The 15,140-nt window shown below is 40.9% G+C and overlaps 1 protein-coding gene across 1 annotated transcript in view; it reads left to right on the top strand.

Annotated features, from left to right (window-relative positions):
- BEGAIN (brain enriched guanylate kinase associated) overlaps positions 1 to 10,462 on the top strand; it is a 96,670-nt gene extending 86,208 nt beyond the window's left edge. Inside the window, exons 3-5 of the mRNA XM_075926563.2 lie at positions 1,740 to 1,847; positions 5,375 to 5,458; positions 8,657 to 10,462. Coding sequence (XP_075782678.1) covers positions 1,740 to 1,847; positions 5,375 to 5,458; positions 8,657 to 10,030 — 1,566 coding nt within the window. The 3' untranslated portion in view covers positions 10,031 to 10,462. The remainder of the gene's footprint in view (positions 1 to 1,739; positions 1,848 to 5,374; positions 5,459 to 8,656) is intronic.
- The last annotated feature ends 4,678 nt before the right edge of the window (positions 10,463 to 15,140 follow it).

Raw genomic sequence — 15,140 nt, forward strand, 5'->3', positions numbered from 1 at the left:
TACGTCTACATTGGCAAGATTTTGCACAAATACTTTGAACACAAGAGTTTTTGCGTTAAAGTGTTTGCACAAGAGAGCGTCTACACTGGCATGTGCCTTTCTGCAAGAGATGTGCTTTTGCACAAAAGCATCGTGCCAGTGTAGACGCTTTCTTGCGCAAGAAAGCTCCGATGGCCATTTTAGCCATCGGGCTTTCTTGCGCAAGAAATGAACGTTGCCTGCCTACACTGGCCTCTTGCACAAGAACAGTTGCGCAAGAGGGCGTATCCCTGAGCAGGAGCATCATAGTTCTTGCACAAGAAGCACTGATTTCCTACATTAGAACGTCAGTGTTCTTACGCAAGAACTCCCCACCAGTGTAGACAGGCAGCATGTTTTTGCACAAAAGCAGCCGCTTTTGTGCAAAATCATGCCAATGTAGACACAGCCCTAGGGTCTGTCTACATTGCATTTGCTAGCAAGCCTCCTACCCAGTTCCACAGACTTGTGCTAACAAGGCTCACGCAAGGGAGCCAAAAATAGGTGTGTAGATGTTGTGACTCCAGCTGGAGTTTGAGCTCTGAAGTCCGGAGGAGGGAAGATGGGCTTCAGAGCCCAACCTGCAATATTTGCTCTGCAAATCTGCAGTTATCCACTTTATATCCACCGCTTATTTTTGCGGATGTGGATACAAATTTTGTATCTAGAACCCTTCACAATTGCAGGTATCCTCTTTATATTCATGGGTATATAGCCGACATCCATGGATCATTTTTGCAGATGCAGATATCAGTTTTTGATCCACACAGGGCTCTAAATGTCAAAGTACTCTCTACCCTAGACAAGGCCCATTAACACAAGTCTGTGGACCCAGGCTGGCAGACTCATTCTGGGTGCAGTGAAGACATACCCATATTGTCTTGAGAGGGTTTTGACTTTTGTGAGGAAAGATGGATCTGGGTTCCCAGTTACCATCTCTGCCACAGACTATGTGATTTTGGGCAGATCACAATCTCTCTGCGCCCCATCTACAGAATGAAGTTAATACTTTTTATTCTGCGTAGCAGAAGAAATGCTGAAGTATTAAGAGGCAACACGTTCGGTTAAGGGCAGTTAACTCCTTACCTTTGGTGCTGATTTGTTTACAATAAAAAAAAGTTGCTACAAACATCATGGTTATCCTTGCAATGTGATCAGACCATAGGCAGAAAAGAAAGCGTAGAGCAAAAAGTTCAAATCATATTATATTTTCTCTTACTCCAGAGCATGTTCTACTTGGAAATGAAATTTAAAAACAAACAGCCTGATTCGTCTGTCCACAAAATTAAATGGCCCCGTTATTTTCTGTGATTATTTGCTCCTCCCACTTTATGAAGAGGAGAGCAAATAATGTGATTGGAACATTTTTTGCAGACTTTGTTAGAGAAAAAACCAGGGTTGATCCTCCTCCCACAATTAGAAACTCTAGTGCAAACTAGGGATAGTGGAGGATGATCAATCCAGATGGTCTTTCGTTTGCAATTTAGCTCCCATTCTCTAATTTTTCTGTTGTTGTTGTGAATAAGTTTGGCCTTCACATTTTTACAGCAGATTGCCTAGTGTGCGGAGTGAAAGTAGCAGCTTATCTGGCAGCCTGAAGGGAACATGTTTGGTTTATGCTGTGCATCTCTCTGACTTTGAAAATGGCATCACGCTATGAGTATTTTTCAGGAATTATATCACAGTAGAAAAAATACTGACCAATCCATTTTTATATGCAGGGTCAACATTACGAAGAGGAAAAAAGGGCCTTAAGCCATGAAATAATAGCACTCAATAATCATTTAATAGAAGCCAAGGTGACAATAGATAAGTTATCAGAAGACAATGTAAGTATTTAATTATGGCTTCTTCTAAAGATTATGTATGAATGTGAATTAGGCAATACATTTTATATGTAATTATAGAATCATTACCTATTATTTACAGTAAATGTGACTTGTCAATCCTAGGATCAGAAACATTACTATGTCTGGAATTTCTTTCACGGGATGATTTTAGCTTCTCTTAGAGTTTAATTACTGTGTTGTTATGATGTGCCTTATGGTTTTTCTTCCATGAAAAAAAATTATAAAGATTTAGGGACACTAATTTAAACATAGTTTTAATGCAGCTTTCTAAATATTTCTGAAAAGCATTATTTTGCTATTGGGTTTTTCATAAGATTCAGCGATGGTCACTGAGCAAACTGATGGAAAAATATGTCCCTAGGTATTATATAGTGAGCATCCTGCATCACACTTAAACATCTAAAAGAATTCAGGAGATGATTACATACAGTCCCAGCATAGGGCCCTAACGTTACTACTTTTCATTTGATTTTTTCATTTCACAAAAGAGATGAGATCAGCCAATCCTTACTCATTGGGATGGAACTCCTAGCATTAGTAAGCACTATTCTCATGAGGAGCAGTTGCAGGACTGACCCACTTCACCCTCAGAATTTAGGTTTTCCATAGGCTAGCTCATGGCATACTGTTGTATCTGTCTCTGTATGAAATGAAACATGGAATCTCCTTTTCCACTGTCATGCATCTCATTACATACTGCTGAAAATTATCAGACCTTTTGAAACTGGCAAACAAGCTTATGAAATCGTGCTGCTGTACAAACTCCAAACGAGATGGCAAAGAGGGCCATGTGTTTAGTTCATTATAATCTCACTCCCCAGATGGCGATATTAAGAAAAATACTTATGCTAGTGAAGACATTATATTCTTGTTAGGACATTCTTGTATTGTCCTATATGTATAATTATGAACCCTTTGGTGATGGAGCTACATTGGTGAACCTGAAGGCTGAATTTGGCCCTGTGTACTTTGCTCAAGAACTGCTACTTAGATCTTCCATATTATACATAATTAGTCACTAGAGAAGCTATTGAGCAACGGACCTTTATGAGACAAAGAGTGTATCATTGCCCTGCTATTTCTTAAATGCTTGGCATTTGCCCACACACTATGATGAACAGTACCTTAATTCAGAAAATATGTGATGGAATATGGGACCCCCCTCTCCCTCGATGCCACTTATTGGTTATTGCTCTACTTGCTGTGCTCCTGGCTGGTTCCCATCCAAATTAACATTGTATGCAAACAGTTGATTGATCCTAGTCTGGTAGTGTATCCTGACACTTAGGGGATAAGGAACCTCCATTACATTCAAATAACGTGATTTTCTACATACATTTTGTATATATTTTTGAGGATGTTTAAAATTTTAAAAGTCTCAAAAATGTGTCCTACACTTTCCATGGCCATGTTTTCACAGTGAATGAAGCAGCCAGTCTTGAAATAAGGGGTAAGACTTCTGAACGATTTCATGCTTGACTGTCAAATTGTGCCATTAGGAACCTAAAGTAGCTGTGTTTGTTTCTGTATTGTGTAGAAATGGGCTGGAGGTACAATATATATGTAATATATGCCAGAACCATACGCACATGCAACAGAGATTTTGTTTTTAAAATTAAAATTTTGGATTCCTACTGTTTGCATCTGTTTTTCAGAGGAAGGCTTATTCAATAATATAAAATTAAAAACAGAATTACCTGGTAACAGTTATTTCCTTTTTTTACTCTTTATATTTGAGACAGAGTGAGAAGTATATAGTAAACAAAATAAACTAAAATAAAACATCATAGTTTGCCAACATTGTTTGAGAACAGTTGAATCTGCAGATGTAAATCCAACAGGACCAAAAAAATCTATTTCTGTTTTTTTCACATTCATAGCAAGCTGATCCCAGGAACTTCTTATAGTTATACTTCAAAAGAGGTATTCAGAAAAAAGACTTTCCCCCTTGTTCTTTTCACATAAAATGTACATGTTGTTTTTCAAGGCCATGTTTACACTAGGAAACTATTTCAAAATTACTAAATTCGACTTAAGAACCCCCGATTTAACAAATTCAAATTAGCATGTCTTCACTACGGGGAAGCATCAAAATTAGTCCGAGGCAGGCAACATTAATGTAGACACGCTACTTCGGACTTAGAGCCCCAGGAAGCACTTGGGAGTAATTATTTTGAATTACTCTAGGGGTAATTATTTTGAAATAGTGGCACTGGAACATCCACGGTATTATTTCAAAATAACTATTTCCAGAATTAGCATTACTCCTGATGAAAGCAGTACAGATTTTGAATTCCGTGGCCCCTTATTTTAAAACAACATTCTTGGCAGTATGGATGCTCTGCTTAAAAATTCAATCTTGGGAGGGTTATTTCGAAATAATAATAGTGTAGACCAGAGCTGAGAGAATAAATAGAATGGAGAAGTCTGTGTGAAAGTGAATTACACAATTAGCACCCAGGAAAAAAGAAACTATTTTAATCATAAACATGTTTTCTCGATAAACGTTATAAAATGTTCACAAGTTTTACAAGTGTCTAGAGGGGTTTTATCATTTCTGTGCCATATCTTTAAATAAGTATAGATCTTACTTCCAAAAATAAGCTTTGCCTGTAATAGCACCTTTACAGAGACTGTAGACATATCTATAAGTGCTACATCGGAAGACAGTCATGTGCACTACAACAGTACAAAGCAAGACTGAATATAGAGTTAAGCACAGATTTCTGTTCCGGATTCCCACACTAGACAGGTTGCAGGAGCCAATCAGCACAGAATGATATAACTAACCTATTTATTTATTTTTCCTCTGTGTGAAATCTTCTTGCTACTTCCTGATTCATTAAATGTAGTACAGAATGTAATTAAATTGCAAATATCATAAGTCTCATTGCAAGTCATAATATTTGATGTCACCAAATGAGGCATTCTGGCATATTTGTTATTGAACCAGGAGGCACTAAGGGAAATACTGGAAAGAAAGAAATAAAAAAATTAAAAAACAAGCTAAAACTAAATTTCTATAATGAATTTCCCCCTACAAACAGATGAGACTGTTTCAGATATCTCTAAAGTGGAATCCAAGTGGTTTGGGGATATTCAAGACAGAATATTTATTCTTAAATCAAATGTCCTTTTCACTGTATAGTTCACCTTTATTACAGTACTCAATCTCTCAAGCATGCTTATTATGTAATGCTGAGTTCCCAATGGTAAGTATTCACCCAATAGTCTCAGTTGCAGACCGATGTTTTTAAAGTAAAACTGTTTCAAATTTCTCTTTCTGATCCCCTTTTCTCCATGACCTTTCCTTTGATAACCAGCTGAGCATCTTTTCAGGAGCAAGTAAGAAAAACAGAAACCTAATGAATATAAAAAATAAAATGATCTCTGTAGCTTCCCAGAGTAAAACAGACACAATTTACCCAGAAATAGGAGCAAGAAACAAAACCTTAGGTTAGATGCAAGCCATAAAAATCAGGCTTTTTTGTTTGTTTGTTTTTTAGGAGCTCTATAGAAAGGACTGCAATTTAGCTGCTCAGCTGCTCCAGTGCAGCAAGAATTACGACAGGGCACATAAGCTTTCTGAGGTAATGTGATCAAACTTACTGAATATACAAAGAAATAATGTTTCTTGGAAAATAGAATATTCTGCATGATCAACCCCCACGCCTGTTTGCATTTAAAGCTCTGCTTTTTGTCTCTCTCTCTTCTTTAAGAAACAGAAAGGGCTGGATGTACCTGTTGATTTTCTGTACAGCTGAGCACAGGTCTAAAGATGCCAAGGGTGTGGCAGCATGCCCAGGCTTTGATGTGATTTCAATTATGTACAGGGCTTACCATTTTTTTCAATGGCTTTCAGCAGCTGCACTATAAAAATTATTCCAATATCACTGCAGCTGCAGGAATTATTAACCAAATCTCAGCTTCAGGTGAAACTTGAATAAGAGTTTCATTTTTGAAAGCTCGGGAATGGGCCTGCATCAATCTTGTACAAAAGGAAAAAATTAGCCTAATCAAAGCACTAAGAAAGCTCTGGCCACTAAAATGTAAACAGATAAAAAGAAACAAAGATCCTGCAGGCTGCAAGGAGTCTTTTGGGGATCAAGTTTCCCTCTGAAGCTATTTCCCAGTACATGCAACTACACTACAAACATCAATTTTAAAAACAAGATAACAGGAGAGAACATCTTTTTCTAAGGCAACCAGAAAACCTTCTTTGATTTCCAGAGTGTAAAGTTTGAGAAACTGACACTTTCAAATGGAAACAAATGGTTAAAAATAATCATGACTAGGGCTGTATTTATGTCATGGCATGGTACAAAAATGAGGGGAACCATGAACTTTTAGCCATGCATCCACAACCTTAGGGTAAATCCTGCTTTTACTCACTAAAGTCAATGAGACTGTCACTGATGTCAGTAAGGATGGAGCTTCACCTCAGGCTTTTAAATCATCTCATATCTCTGAGATACTTTTGGCTGGGTCTTATTGTCACTGAGATCAGTGGGATTTAACAGGAGCTGGATCAGGCACTTGCAGGTCTATTCTCATTCTTCAGCCCATATAGATGGGTATCTCAATGCAAGAGATTGATCTTTTCTAACTTTTGGGACTGTCTTACACTGAGCAGTACCTCTACAATGTGTGTTTGTATGGCAGAGGTCATTACTAATAAGACACCAACTTTTTCCAGCAGTTTCGTTAGCACAGTGCTTTCAGATAGCCTCATATATGCAGTTCTATGACAGACTAGCAGAAAACTAAATGTTAGATATACTGACTAGTGCAACATCAGTGTAATGCTGTGAGATCCCAAATACAGCTAGTAAATGAAATTGTCTGGTCAATAAGGACGGTGATTTACTGGAAAAAAGCTTCCAAATTATCTAATGTCCTCATCCTGCAAATGATTGCACCTGAAAGCAATAATGTAAGCCTTGAACACAGTGCCAAGTATTCCCAGGATTGGCTCCTAAATATATTCAGTATTCCACTTACTGAAAAATATCCAGAGTGGTGGTGGGGCTCGGTTGGTTGGTCAGTTGAGTTTCTGTTTGTTTGGGGTTCCCCCCCCCCCAATTTCCAAAACTGTCGTCCATTCAGCAGAAGAGGCAAATGCTCCATTTCTCAGTGCGAGCATTTTTACTCAGCAACTCTGAGTACATTGTGAAGAGCAATTATCTCTTTAAAAGAGAAACATGAGGATGTGTTGCAAATCACTGAATAGCTTGACAAATCCACGAACAAGCAATTTTAGATTACACAAGAATGTGAGCTGTGGCATGGCATACCATGAATACAATACCATTTTAGTCACGCCACCTCCTAGTATGTGATAGCCCAAAAGAGGTCAATAGTTCTTTCCTTAAAATACTTCATAGTATAAATCAGGCACAAAATAGATCAAACAGTAGAGTAAATATTGCAGTATGTTCTAACAAAAATGGCACCTGTCCAGCATGGTAGTTTCACGCTAAACAATCTGTTTCTTTTGCAATAGTAACCACACCTTTATGGTGATTTACTTGGTCTTGTTTTACCACTTGTTCTTTCAATCTTTGTTGCATCTGTAGTTACAATTACTAATATTTCTATCTGCCAGTGTATCAGAAATATTACATATCTTGTTGCAAACAGAGGATATATGGATTAAATTAAAAACGTGAATTAACTTAAAATATGATGGAAGAAGTACAGATGAAAAGGAACTGTCATCTTACACCCAACTAACAAGCTTGCCATTTCACGTCAGGTCATATTTTGAATGCCTACAGGTCTTTGGGTTACGCCAGGTATAAAAACTCTCAAGAGAAGCTGGGAAATGAGGAACCATATGTCATACAATGTGAAATCCTTCTGCACAGTGCTCATTAGAGTAATAGGGATGCTCACTTCAATACTTGAAGGAACCTTTGTCAGGGTTGGATTACGAAAGGGGCTTTAGGGGCTGTAGCCCAGGGCTCTGGGCTAAGGAGGAGGACACCTTAGCCCGAGACCCTGGAATGCAGCCACTGAAGTCCCTGTGTGCTACATTTCTGGCCAGCTTAGCACTCTGCCATTCCCCCTCCTTTCCTTGGTTGGAGTCGCATGCATTTCCAAATGGCAGGTGTGCCAGGTAAGCACCCCAAGGCCCTGTATCCTCCCTCCCTGCCAGACTGCTCCCTCTACCCCCAGCCAACTCCTCCACCATACCTCATGCCCAGACTCCCCCCCCCCCCACTTCCACCTGTAGCCTGCTCCTGCACCTACCCTCCCTTACAGTATATAGGGTTGGGCCCCCTCCCACATACTGAACCCCTCATTTTTGGTCCCATTCCAGAGCCTAGAGGCCCCTACAAAATCTTCTAGCCCAGGACCCCCTAGAAAAGAGTTAATCTGGGACTGCTCCTTATATTGCTGTAAGAAGTACAGCTATTTATTTAGTAATAATCTTATTTAGTAATATAATGCACTCAGTAAGCTTTCACAAGTAGCTACTGTATATCTGAAAAAGAACTTGATGTCTGGTATTTTGTCATAGTTGTAAAAATGTACAGTAACAGTGACGAGTGAATCTCAAAAGGATCAGTGTGTGGGAGTCAAGAATCCAAGGGCTAGATTCTCAGTTGGTGTAAATTGGCACAGCTCATTGACATCAATTGGGCTGCAATGATGAACACTTTGTGTACACTGAAATAAATAATATCAGTAGTCCACTCATTCATCTTTGTTCCATCAGCATAGCTAGACAGCATTAATAACCTTCTTCCTATTTTCCTTCTCCCTTCCACCTCTCTATGTTACAGTTGCCATCTGACTTTCAGGAGAGAGTCAGCCTCCATCTGGAAAAGCACGGGTGCAGCCTTTCTGTCCCTTTGTGTCACACATCATTTGCCGATAATATACCAACTTGCGTCATCGCTAAGGTACTGGAGAAACCAGACCCAACCAGCTTGTCTTCACATCTGTCAAGCACGTCAGCAAGGGATCGCTCTTTTCAGGACTCTGATGGGAAGCTTGGCCAAAGGCCCCAGTACAAGTCTGACATCTACTGCAGTGACACCGCCCTTTATTGCCCTGAGGAGAGGAGAAGGGAAAGGAGACAAAGTGTTGACATGCAGGTGAAAGATGTTGGGTTTTTGAGGTCCCAGAACTCTACTGACAGTACTGTAGAAGAAGATGGCTTCCATTCTAGCTTCTCTCATGAAGCCTTCCAAGAATATGTTACCTCTTTACCAACCTCTAGCTCCTACTCTAGTTTCAGTGTCACATCTGAGGAAAAAGAAAACGCCCAGGCCAGCACTCTGACAGCCTCCCAGCAAGCGATCTACCTGAGCAGCAGAGATGAAATGTTTGAAAGAAAGTCATGTTCTAGTTATGATCATCAGGGAAGTCCAAGGTTTGCCAAGTCAAAATCCGTGCAGCAAATGGAACTTGCTGACAACAATGAGAACTCGCCCACTTTTACTAGGACTCTGCCACCTTATGCGAATGAGCCTTTTCATTTCTCAGCCATAACAACACAACAGGCATTGGCCACTCAGAAAATGCGTAATGACTGCAGGAGCACCCATCTTTCAGAAGAAGACTTACCAGGGCGGTGGAGGCAGCTGAGTGTAGAGGACATCGGTGCATATTCTTACAGGAACACTGGCAGACTATCACCCTGTAGCTTTTCAGAGCAGTATTACAGCAGCCCTATAAAAAAAGCAGAGAGCCGAACAAGCCCCATCTATGCTGCTTACAAAGGAGACAGCTTTTCAGAGGGAGAAGATATCTGTCAAAGTAGACTTGTGGATTCTTGCTTCCTCAGAACAGATAGTGGCCTGAACATTGACATCAGCACGAGCTGTAAACAGGACAAATTGCCCTCTTACAAAACAAAAGAACCACGAGACCAAAAAAATGACAGGATCACAATGCAGTTGTGCAGTAGCAAAAATATTGAGAGTAGCCCAGTGTTGAAAAGAGAATACGTTGATGTAAGCCCAAACAGCTCAGCCGAATCCCTCAACCAGAGTTCAGTGGAGGCTTCAGAGATCCATCAGTCTTCCATGGAGCAAGGGAACCATTCAGGTCTTCACAGCAAACAACAGCAGTTTCAACGGACTGGGAGTACTGGTCTAAGTCGGAAGGACAGTCTTACAAAAGCACAATTATATGGAACCCTTCTAAATTAGATATTTTCCAAAACTGCAATAAGAAAAAACAACAACATTTGTTAGTTCTTTTGAACAACAGGGTTCTAAGAAACAGGATTATTATATATTCATAACAGTACTGTATGTTTAAAACAACAATCTGTACAAAACCATTACACAGCATTTTTCACACAACATTCTTTCCATCTGGAAGACCACCCTTTCCCCCCTTTTATAAACCTGAAATATTTTTATAAACGAAATGGTATTTATTAGATTATCCTTAATCTGAGCTATTTGAGCAGCAACCTTTTTCCTTCAAGCAGGTTTCTTATTTATTTTTGTGCATGAGGCCATCAGTGCCTGAACTCTTGGAGGAAGAGGGTAAAATCATCGTTGTGATGACAAAAATCAAACCCCCTCAGTAAGATACCATCAACTCTGTGTCATGTGAATCTGAAAGGTATGAGAATGGTGAATTTAAAGAAGTATATTTTTAAATGAGAACCGAAATGAACCCTAAGTTCTTTCATACAAATGTATTTATGAGTGAAAAATGTACACACAAAGTGATACAAATATTTTGTTCTTTTACTCCATTGTGTTTCTGCTTTCCTACTTTCCCTTGTATACTACCTCAAAGTAATTGAGGGTTTCTTGATCACATATTTTCTGTAGGCTTGCATTTATATTGTCTAAGATGCATGAAGTGTCATAATTAGTACTGTATTTTGCATTACTTAATAAAAGACACCGGTGGAAATGTTTTGATTTTGTCCTCTTTAAAATATATTTTGCAATTATTCACAATTGTTCTTTGTGGGATCGATCCTGAAAGGGGTCAAATTAAATTCAGTGGGATTTGATGCCACCCCAGCATTCTGCTGGGGTTACTCAACACCTTCTGTTATCAAAGAATCAGGCCCTATTTAACACACAAACCCTCCCCTGAAAGAAAATCTCAGATAAGACAAAATACAATAAATGTATGTTTACCAATTGCCTTTGCGGCACTTTCTCTTTGTTTGTCTTTTTTGAATGAGTAGAATGAAAATCTCAGGCACTGATGAGTTCTGCAAAATAGGGATGACAGGAGCAAGTATGATTTCATTACAAGTAGCAAAAAATGGGTTGAAAGAGGACAAGACAAAATAGCTCTATTATCACTAGTGAGGGTCAATGGTGAAAGAATTCACAGAGACCAAAGCAGCATTGAAAGGTAAGTCTTAAATTGGTGAAATACAGTCTCACAATTAAGACACAGTCTGTTACACAAAGCTTTTTCAAATTGACCACTCCCAAATATAATTTGGAACAGGAAATTCAATCCAGCCACGTAATTTAATCTTGTTCAAACGTACACTTGGGTCACTCTCTGTTGGCTTCAGTGGGAAAGGAATGTACCACTGCAAGGGGGTGAATTTGGTCCTTCATATCCATTTGAATGGTCAGAATAGGATTTGATTGATAATACATTGGTAATGAGTACTGTACTTAGTGGTGTATCTCCCCCCCCCCCCCCCCCCACACACACACCTGCTTCAGTCACTTGCAACTTTCTCAAATCAATTCCTTTAGGGATGGCATGATCTCTGACCGGACTCAACCCAAAGGTAATATTTGTTTCATGTGTGGTTCAGTATTTGTAAAGGATAGACCTATTTAAAGACATACAGTAAAATCCTGGCTCATTGAAGTCAACAAGAGTTTTGCCATTGACTTCAATGAAGCCTTCAAGGTTTCACTTCGTAATTTTTGCATTTGCCCATAAGCATTTCCTCTTTCTTGCAATCTTTCCACTAACCAATGTACTGTATAGAGAAGGCAGATAGAAACAACAAGAGGAAAGGGATACATGAAAGAGTCCCATGGACTTCACCTTCATCTTTAATGGGAGTACTTATGGAATAACATATTACTCAAAGCTTTCGGAAGGGTGGTAGAATATGGCTTTCTGTCCTTAAGTCACCCAGTCATATCCATGGAGTTCATTTCATATAGTTTATAACCTCACGCACTTGTATGATGCTCCTGAGTAGCAGACCCTTATTTAGAGCAATATAGAATCATAGAATCCTAAGGCTGGAAGAGACGTCAGGAGGACCAAAGTAGGACCAACCCTAACTAAATCATCCCAGCCAGGACTTTGTCAAGACAGGACTTAAACACCTCTAGGGATGGAGATTCCACCACCTCCCTAGGTAACCCATTCCAGTACTTCATCACCCTGCTAGTGAAATAATTTTTCCTAATATCCAACTTAGACCTCCTGCACTGTAACTTGAGACCATTGCACCTTGTTCTGCCATCTGTCACCACTGAGAACAGCCTCTCTCCATCCTCTTTGGAACCTCCCTTCAGGAAGTTGAAGGCTGCTATCAAATCCCCCCTCACTCTTCTTTTCTGCAGACTAAATAAGCCCAATCCCTCAGCCTCTCCTCGTAGGTCATGTGCTCCAGCCCCTAATCATTTTGGTTGCCGGGCAATATAGAGCCAATAGCCAATGAACTCAGAGTGAAAAGCTAAATAGTCCTCAGGAAACATCACTAACCATGTAATTCATATTATATACTAGAAAATATTGTCTCATTTGGCAGAAAATTTCTGCGTCTGATGAGTCACTCAAGGCCAGGTTTTCAAGCACACAGTCCCAATAGTACCCATTGTTCTCTGCTCTTTAAAACTGGCCCTTATTTATCTACCTAAGTAGTCACTGAGCTCTTTAAAAAATCTGGCATTACGTTCCCATTTTTCTTTGAAGGTCAATAATATTGCTCCTTGGGATAATGTTAACCAAAAAAAAAAATCACATTTTCCATTTCGCTATCCTTACTTATATTAAGTAGCTCCTTATTCTGAGACTAGACCTACTGAAGTCTATTGAATGGCTCATGGCATAACATACCCTGTGACCAGTATGAATAAGTATGACAGACTCAAGGCCAAGTTGAATAAAAGCTTTCCTAGCCCTCTAACCTCAAAAGGCTAATGGAACCTGAAAAACAATTTTTACTGCCAGCTCGTTCAGCGATATAGAATTGCAGCCAGTCTTTAAAAATGGTTATAACATATTTGAATGAGACACGCATTGATTTCTTGGTTCAGTGCATATGAAGATTTAGAGCAAGAGCTAAAAATTGACCTCTGCATTGTGTAAGTCAATAGTTAATTCTCAGCCCAATACATTTTCATATTCACTGAATCAGAAGCCCAGAGTTTATTTTGTCTCTGTGTGCTCTGGTTGCCTTCACTCGGGACACCACAGCACTCTGCAACATGGAGCCGGAGCTGTCCCTGGGCACTCTGGTGCTTCTCTTGGATGCGTTGCTGTGAGCCTGGCTAAACTTTCTGCAGGCTGACATCCGGGAGGTCCATCGGGGGGCTGTCAGCATCCAGGAGGCCCTGTGGGAGAGCTTCCACCCTGAAGAGCACTAAGAGCCTCCCTGGTCTGACCCACTGGGGGCTTGTGCCTCATTCCTCCCTCACGTCCTTCCACTTACCCCTCCCTAATCCTCTTCCTGATGTAACATAAAATACACATATTTTCATGAACACAAACTCTCTTTGGGTATGTCTACACTACCCTCCTAATTCGAACTAGGAGGGTAATGTAGGCATACCGCACTTTCAAATGAAGCCCGGGATTTGAATTTCCCGGGCTTCATTTGCATAAGCCGGGCGCCGCCATTTTTAAATCCCGGCTGGTTCGAACCCTGTGCCGCGCGGCTACACTCGGCACGAACTAGGTAGTTCGAACTAGGCTTCCTAGTTCGAACTACCGTTACTCCTCGTGGAGTAGCGGGGTAGTGTAGACATTCCCTTTATTTAACAAACCTGGGGGGGGATGAAACTCTGGTGAGACTGGGGAAAGGAGGTGGGAGAGGGGAGAAGAGAGGGTGAGAGAGGATGAGAGAGGGGAGGGAGAAACCTGGGAGGAGGGAGCTGGAAGGGGGAAACAAGGGGAAGAAGGGGGAGGGGAAGCTCAGGACTCAGGATTGGGGGTCTCTCCGGACCAACTTGATTGTCATGCAAACCTGCTCCTGGGTTCGCATGTGGCCTTTGGTAGCCAGGCTGGCAGCTATCCTGCCATAGCCAGCCACGTTCCTCCATCTAGTGCGGAGATCATGGATGTTGGGGGCATCCCCCCCAAACTTGAATAAGGTCCATGACCTCCACCCTGGACCAGCAAGGCTCCTGCCTTCTCCAGGCCCTGACAGGCTCCTGGGAGCTTGCAGACTTCTCATGGGGAGTGGTGGAGGGCTGGCTGCCAGTGGCTTGCTGGTTCATGTTTTGGGGCCACTGGGTCAAGTGCAGTGAGTGCTGGCTCTGGGCTGGCAGACTTGGAACTGGCACAGGCACGGTGGTCAGAGGCTACCCCGTTAAGGGCTCCGGGGAGGGGGGAGGCTGGAGTGGCCACCAGGGCACCCGCGGGAGGCTGGAGGCCTCCTATTTTGAAATAAGTGTATACACAGCACTTATTTCAAAATAGTTATTTCAAATTTGGAGTTATTCCTTGTAGAATGAGGCTTACCAAATTCAAAATAAGCGCTCCGCTATTTTGAATTAATTTCAAAACAGCAGTTTGGCTGTGTAGATGCTAGGAAAGTTATTTTGAAATAACTTTGCTGTGTAGACATGCCCTCAGAGAGTGCCTGTTTGTGTGATTGTCTGTCCCTGAACTGGACAACATAGATCCCTCCCCAGCTGTGCAAGCTGCAGTGGCCATGGATGGGCACTTCTCACCTGGCCCTAACCTGCTGGGGTGAGAGAGGCTGTGGTTGTCCTCTCTCCCTTTGGTAGCCTGTGCACTGGACCCCTCATTCTAAGCCCCCCATCCACCCGCCCCCCAAAAAAACACAATTATTTAAATGAAGAAAAACAAACTTATTTTAGTTAAGGACCAAAATAATGCTAGGTTAATCCCCTAACTTGCTTTAAACAGAGTCCACAATCCACGCAGTGCTCTCTCGAGGACACTTACAAGTAAAGATGGTCTCCGAAAGACGAGTAACTCCTGGAGCATCTTATTTTCATCCTTCTATTATTGAAAATCTGATTTTTTGGGGCATGTTGTTTCTGGTAGATCTGCAACATTATGTGAATCCAGAGACACAAAGAGACAACTCCTCAGTTGGTGTATGATGTTATA

Source organism: Pelodiscus sinensis, chromosome 5 (assembly GCF_052426305.1).
Source record: "Pelodiscus sinensis isolate ZL-2025 chromosome 5, ASM5242630v1, whole genome shotgun sequence".
Lineage (NCBI taxonomy): Eukaryota > Metazoa > Chordata > Testudines > Trionychidae > Pelodiscus > Pelodiscus sinensis.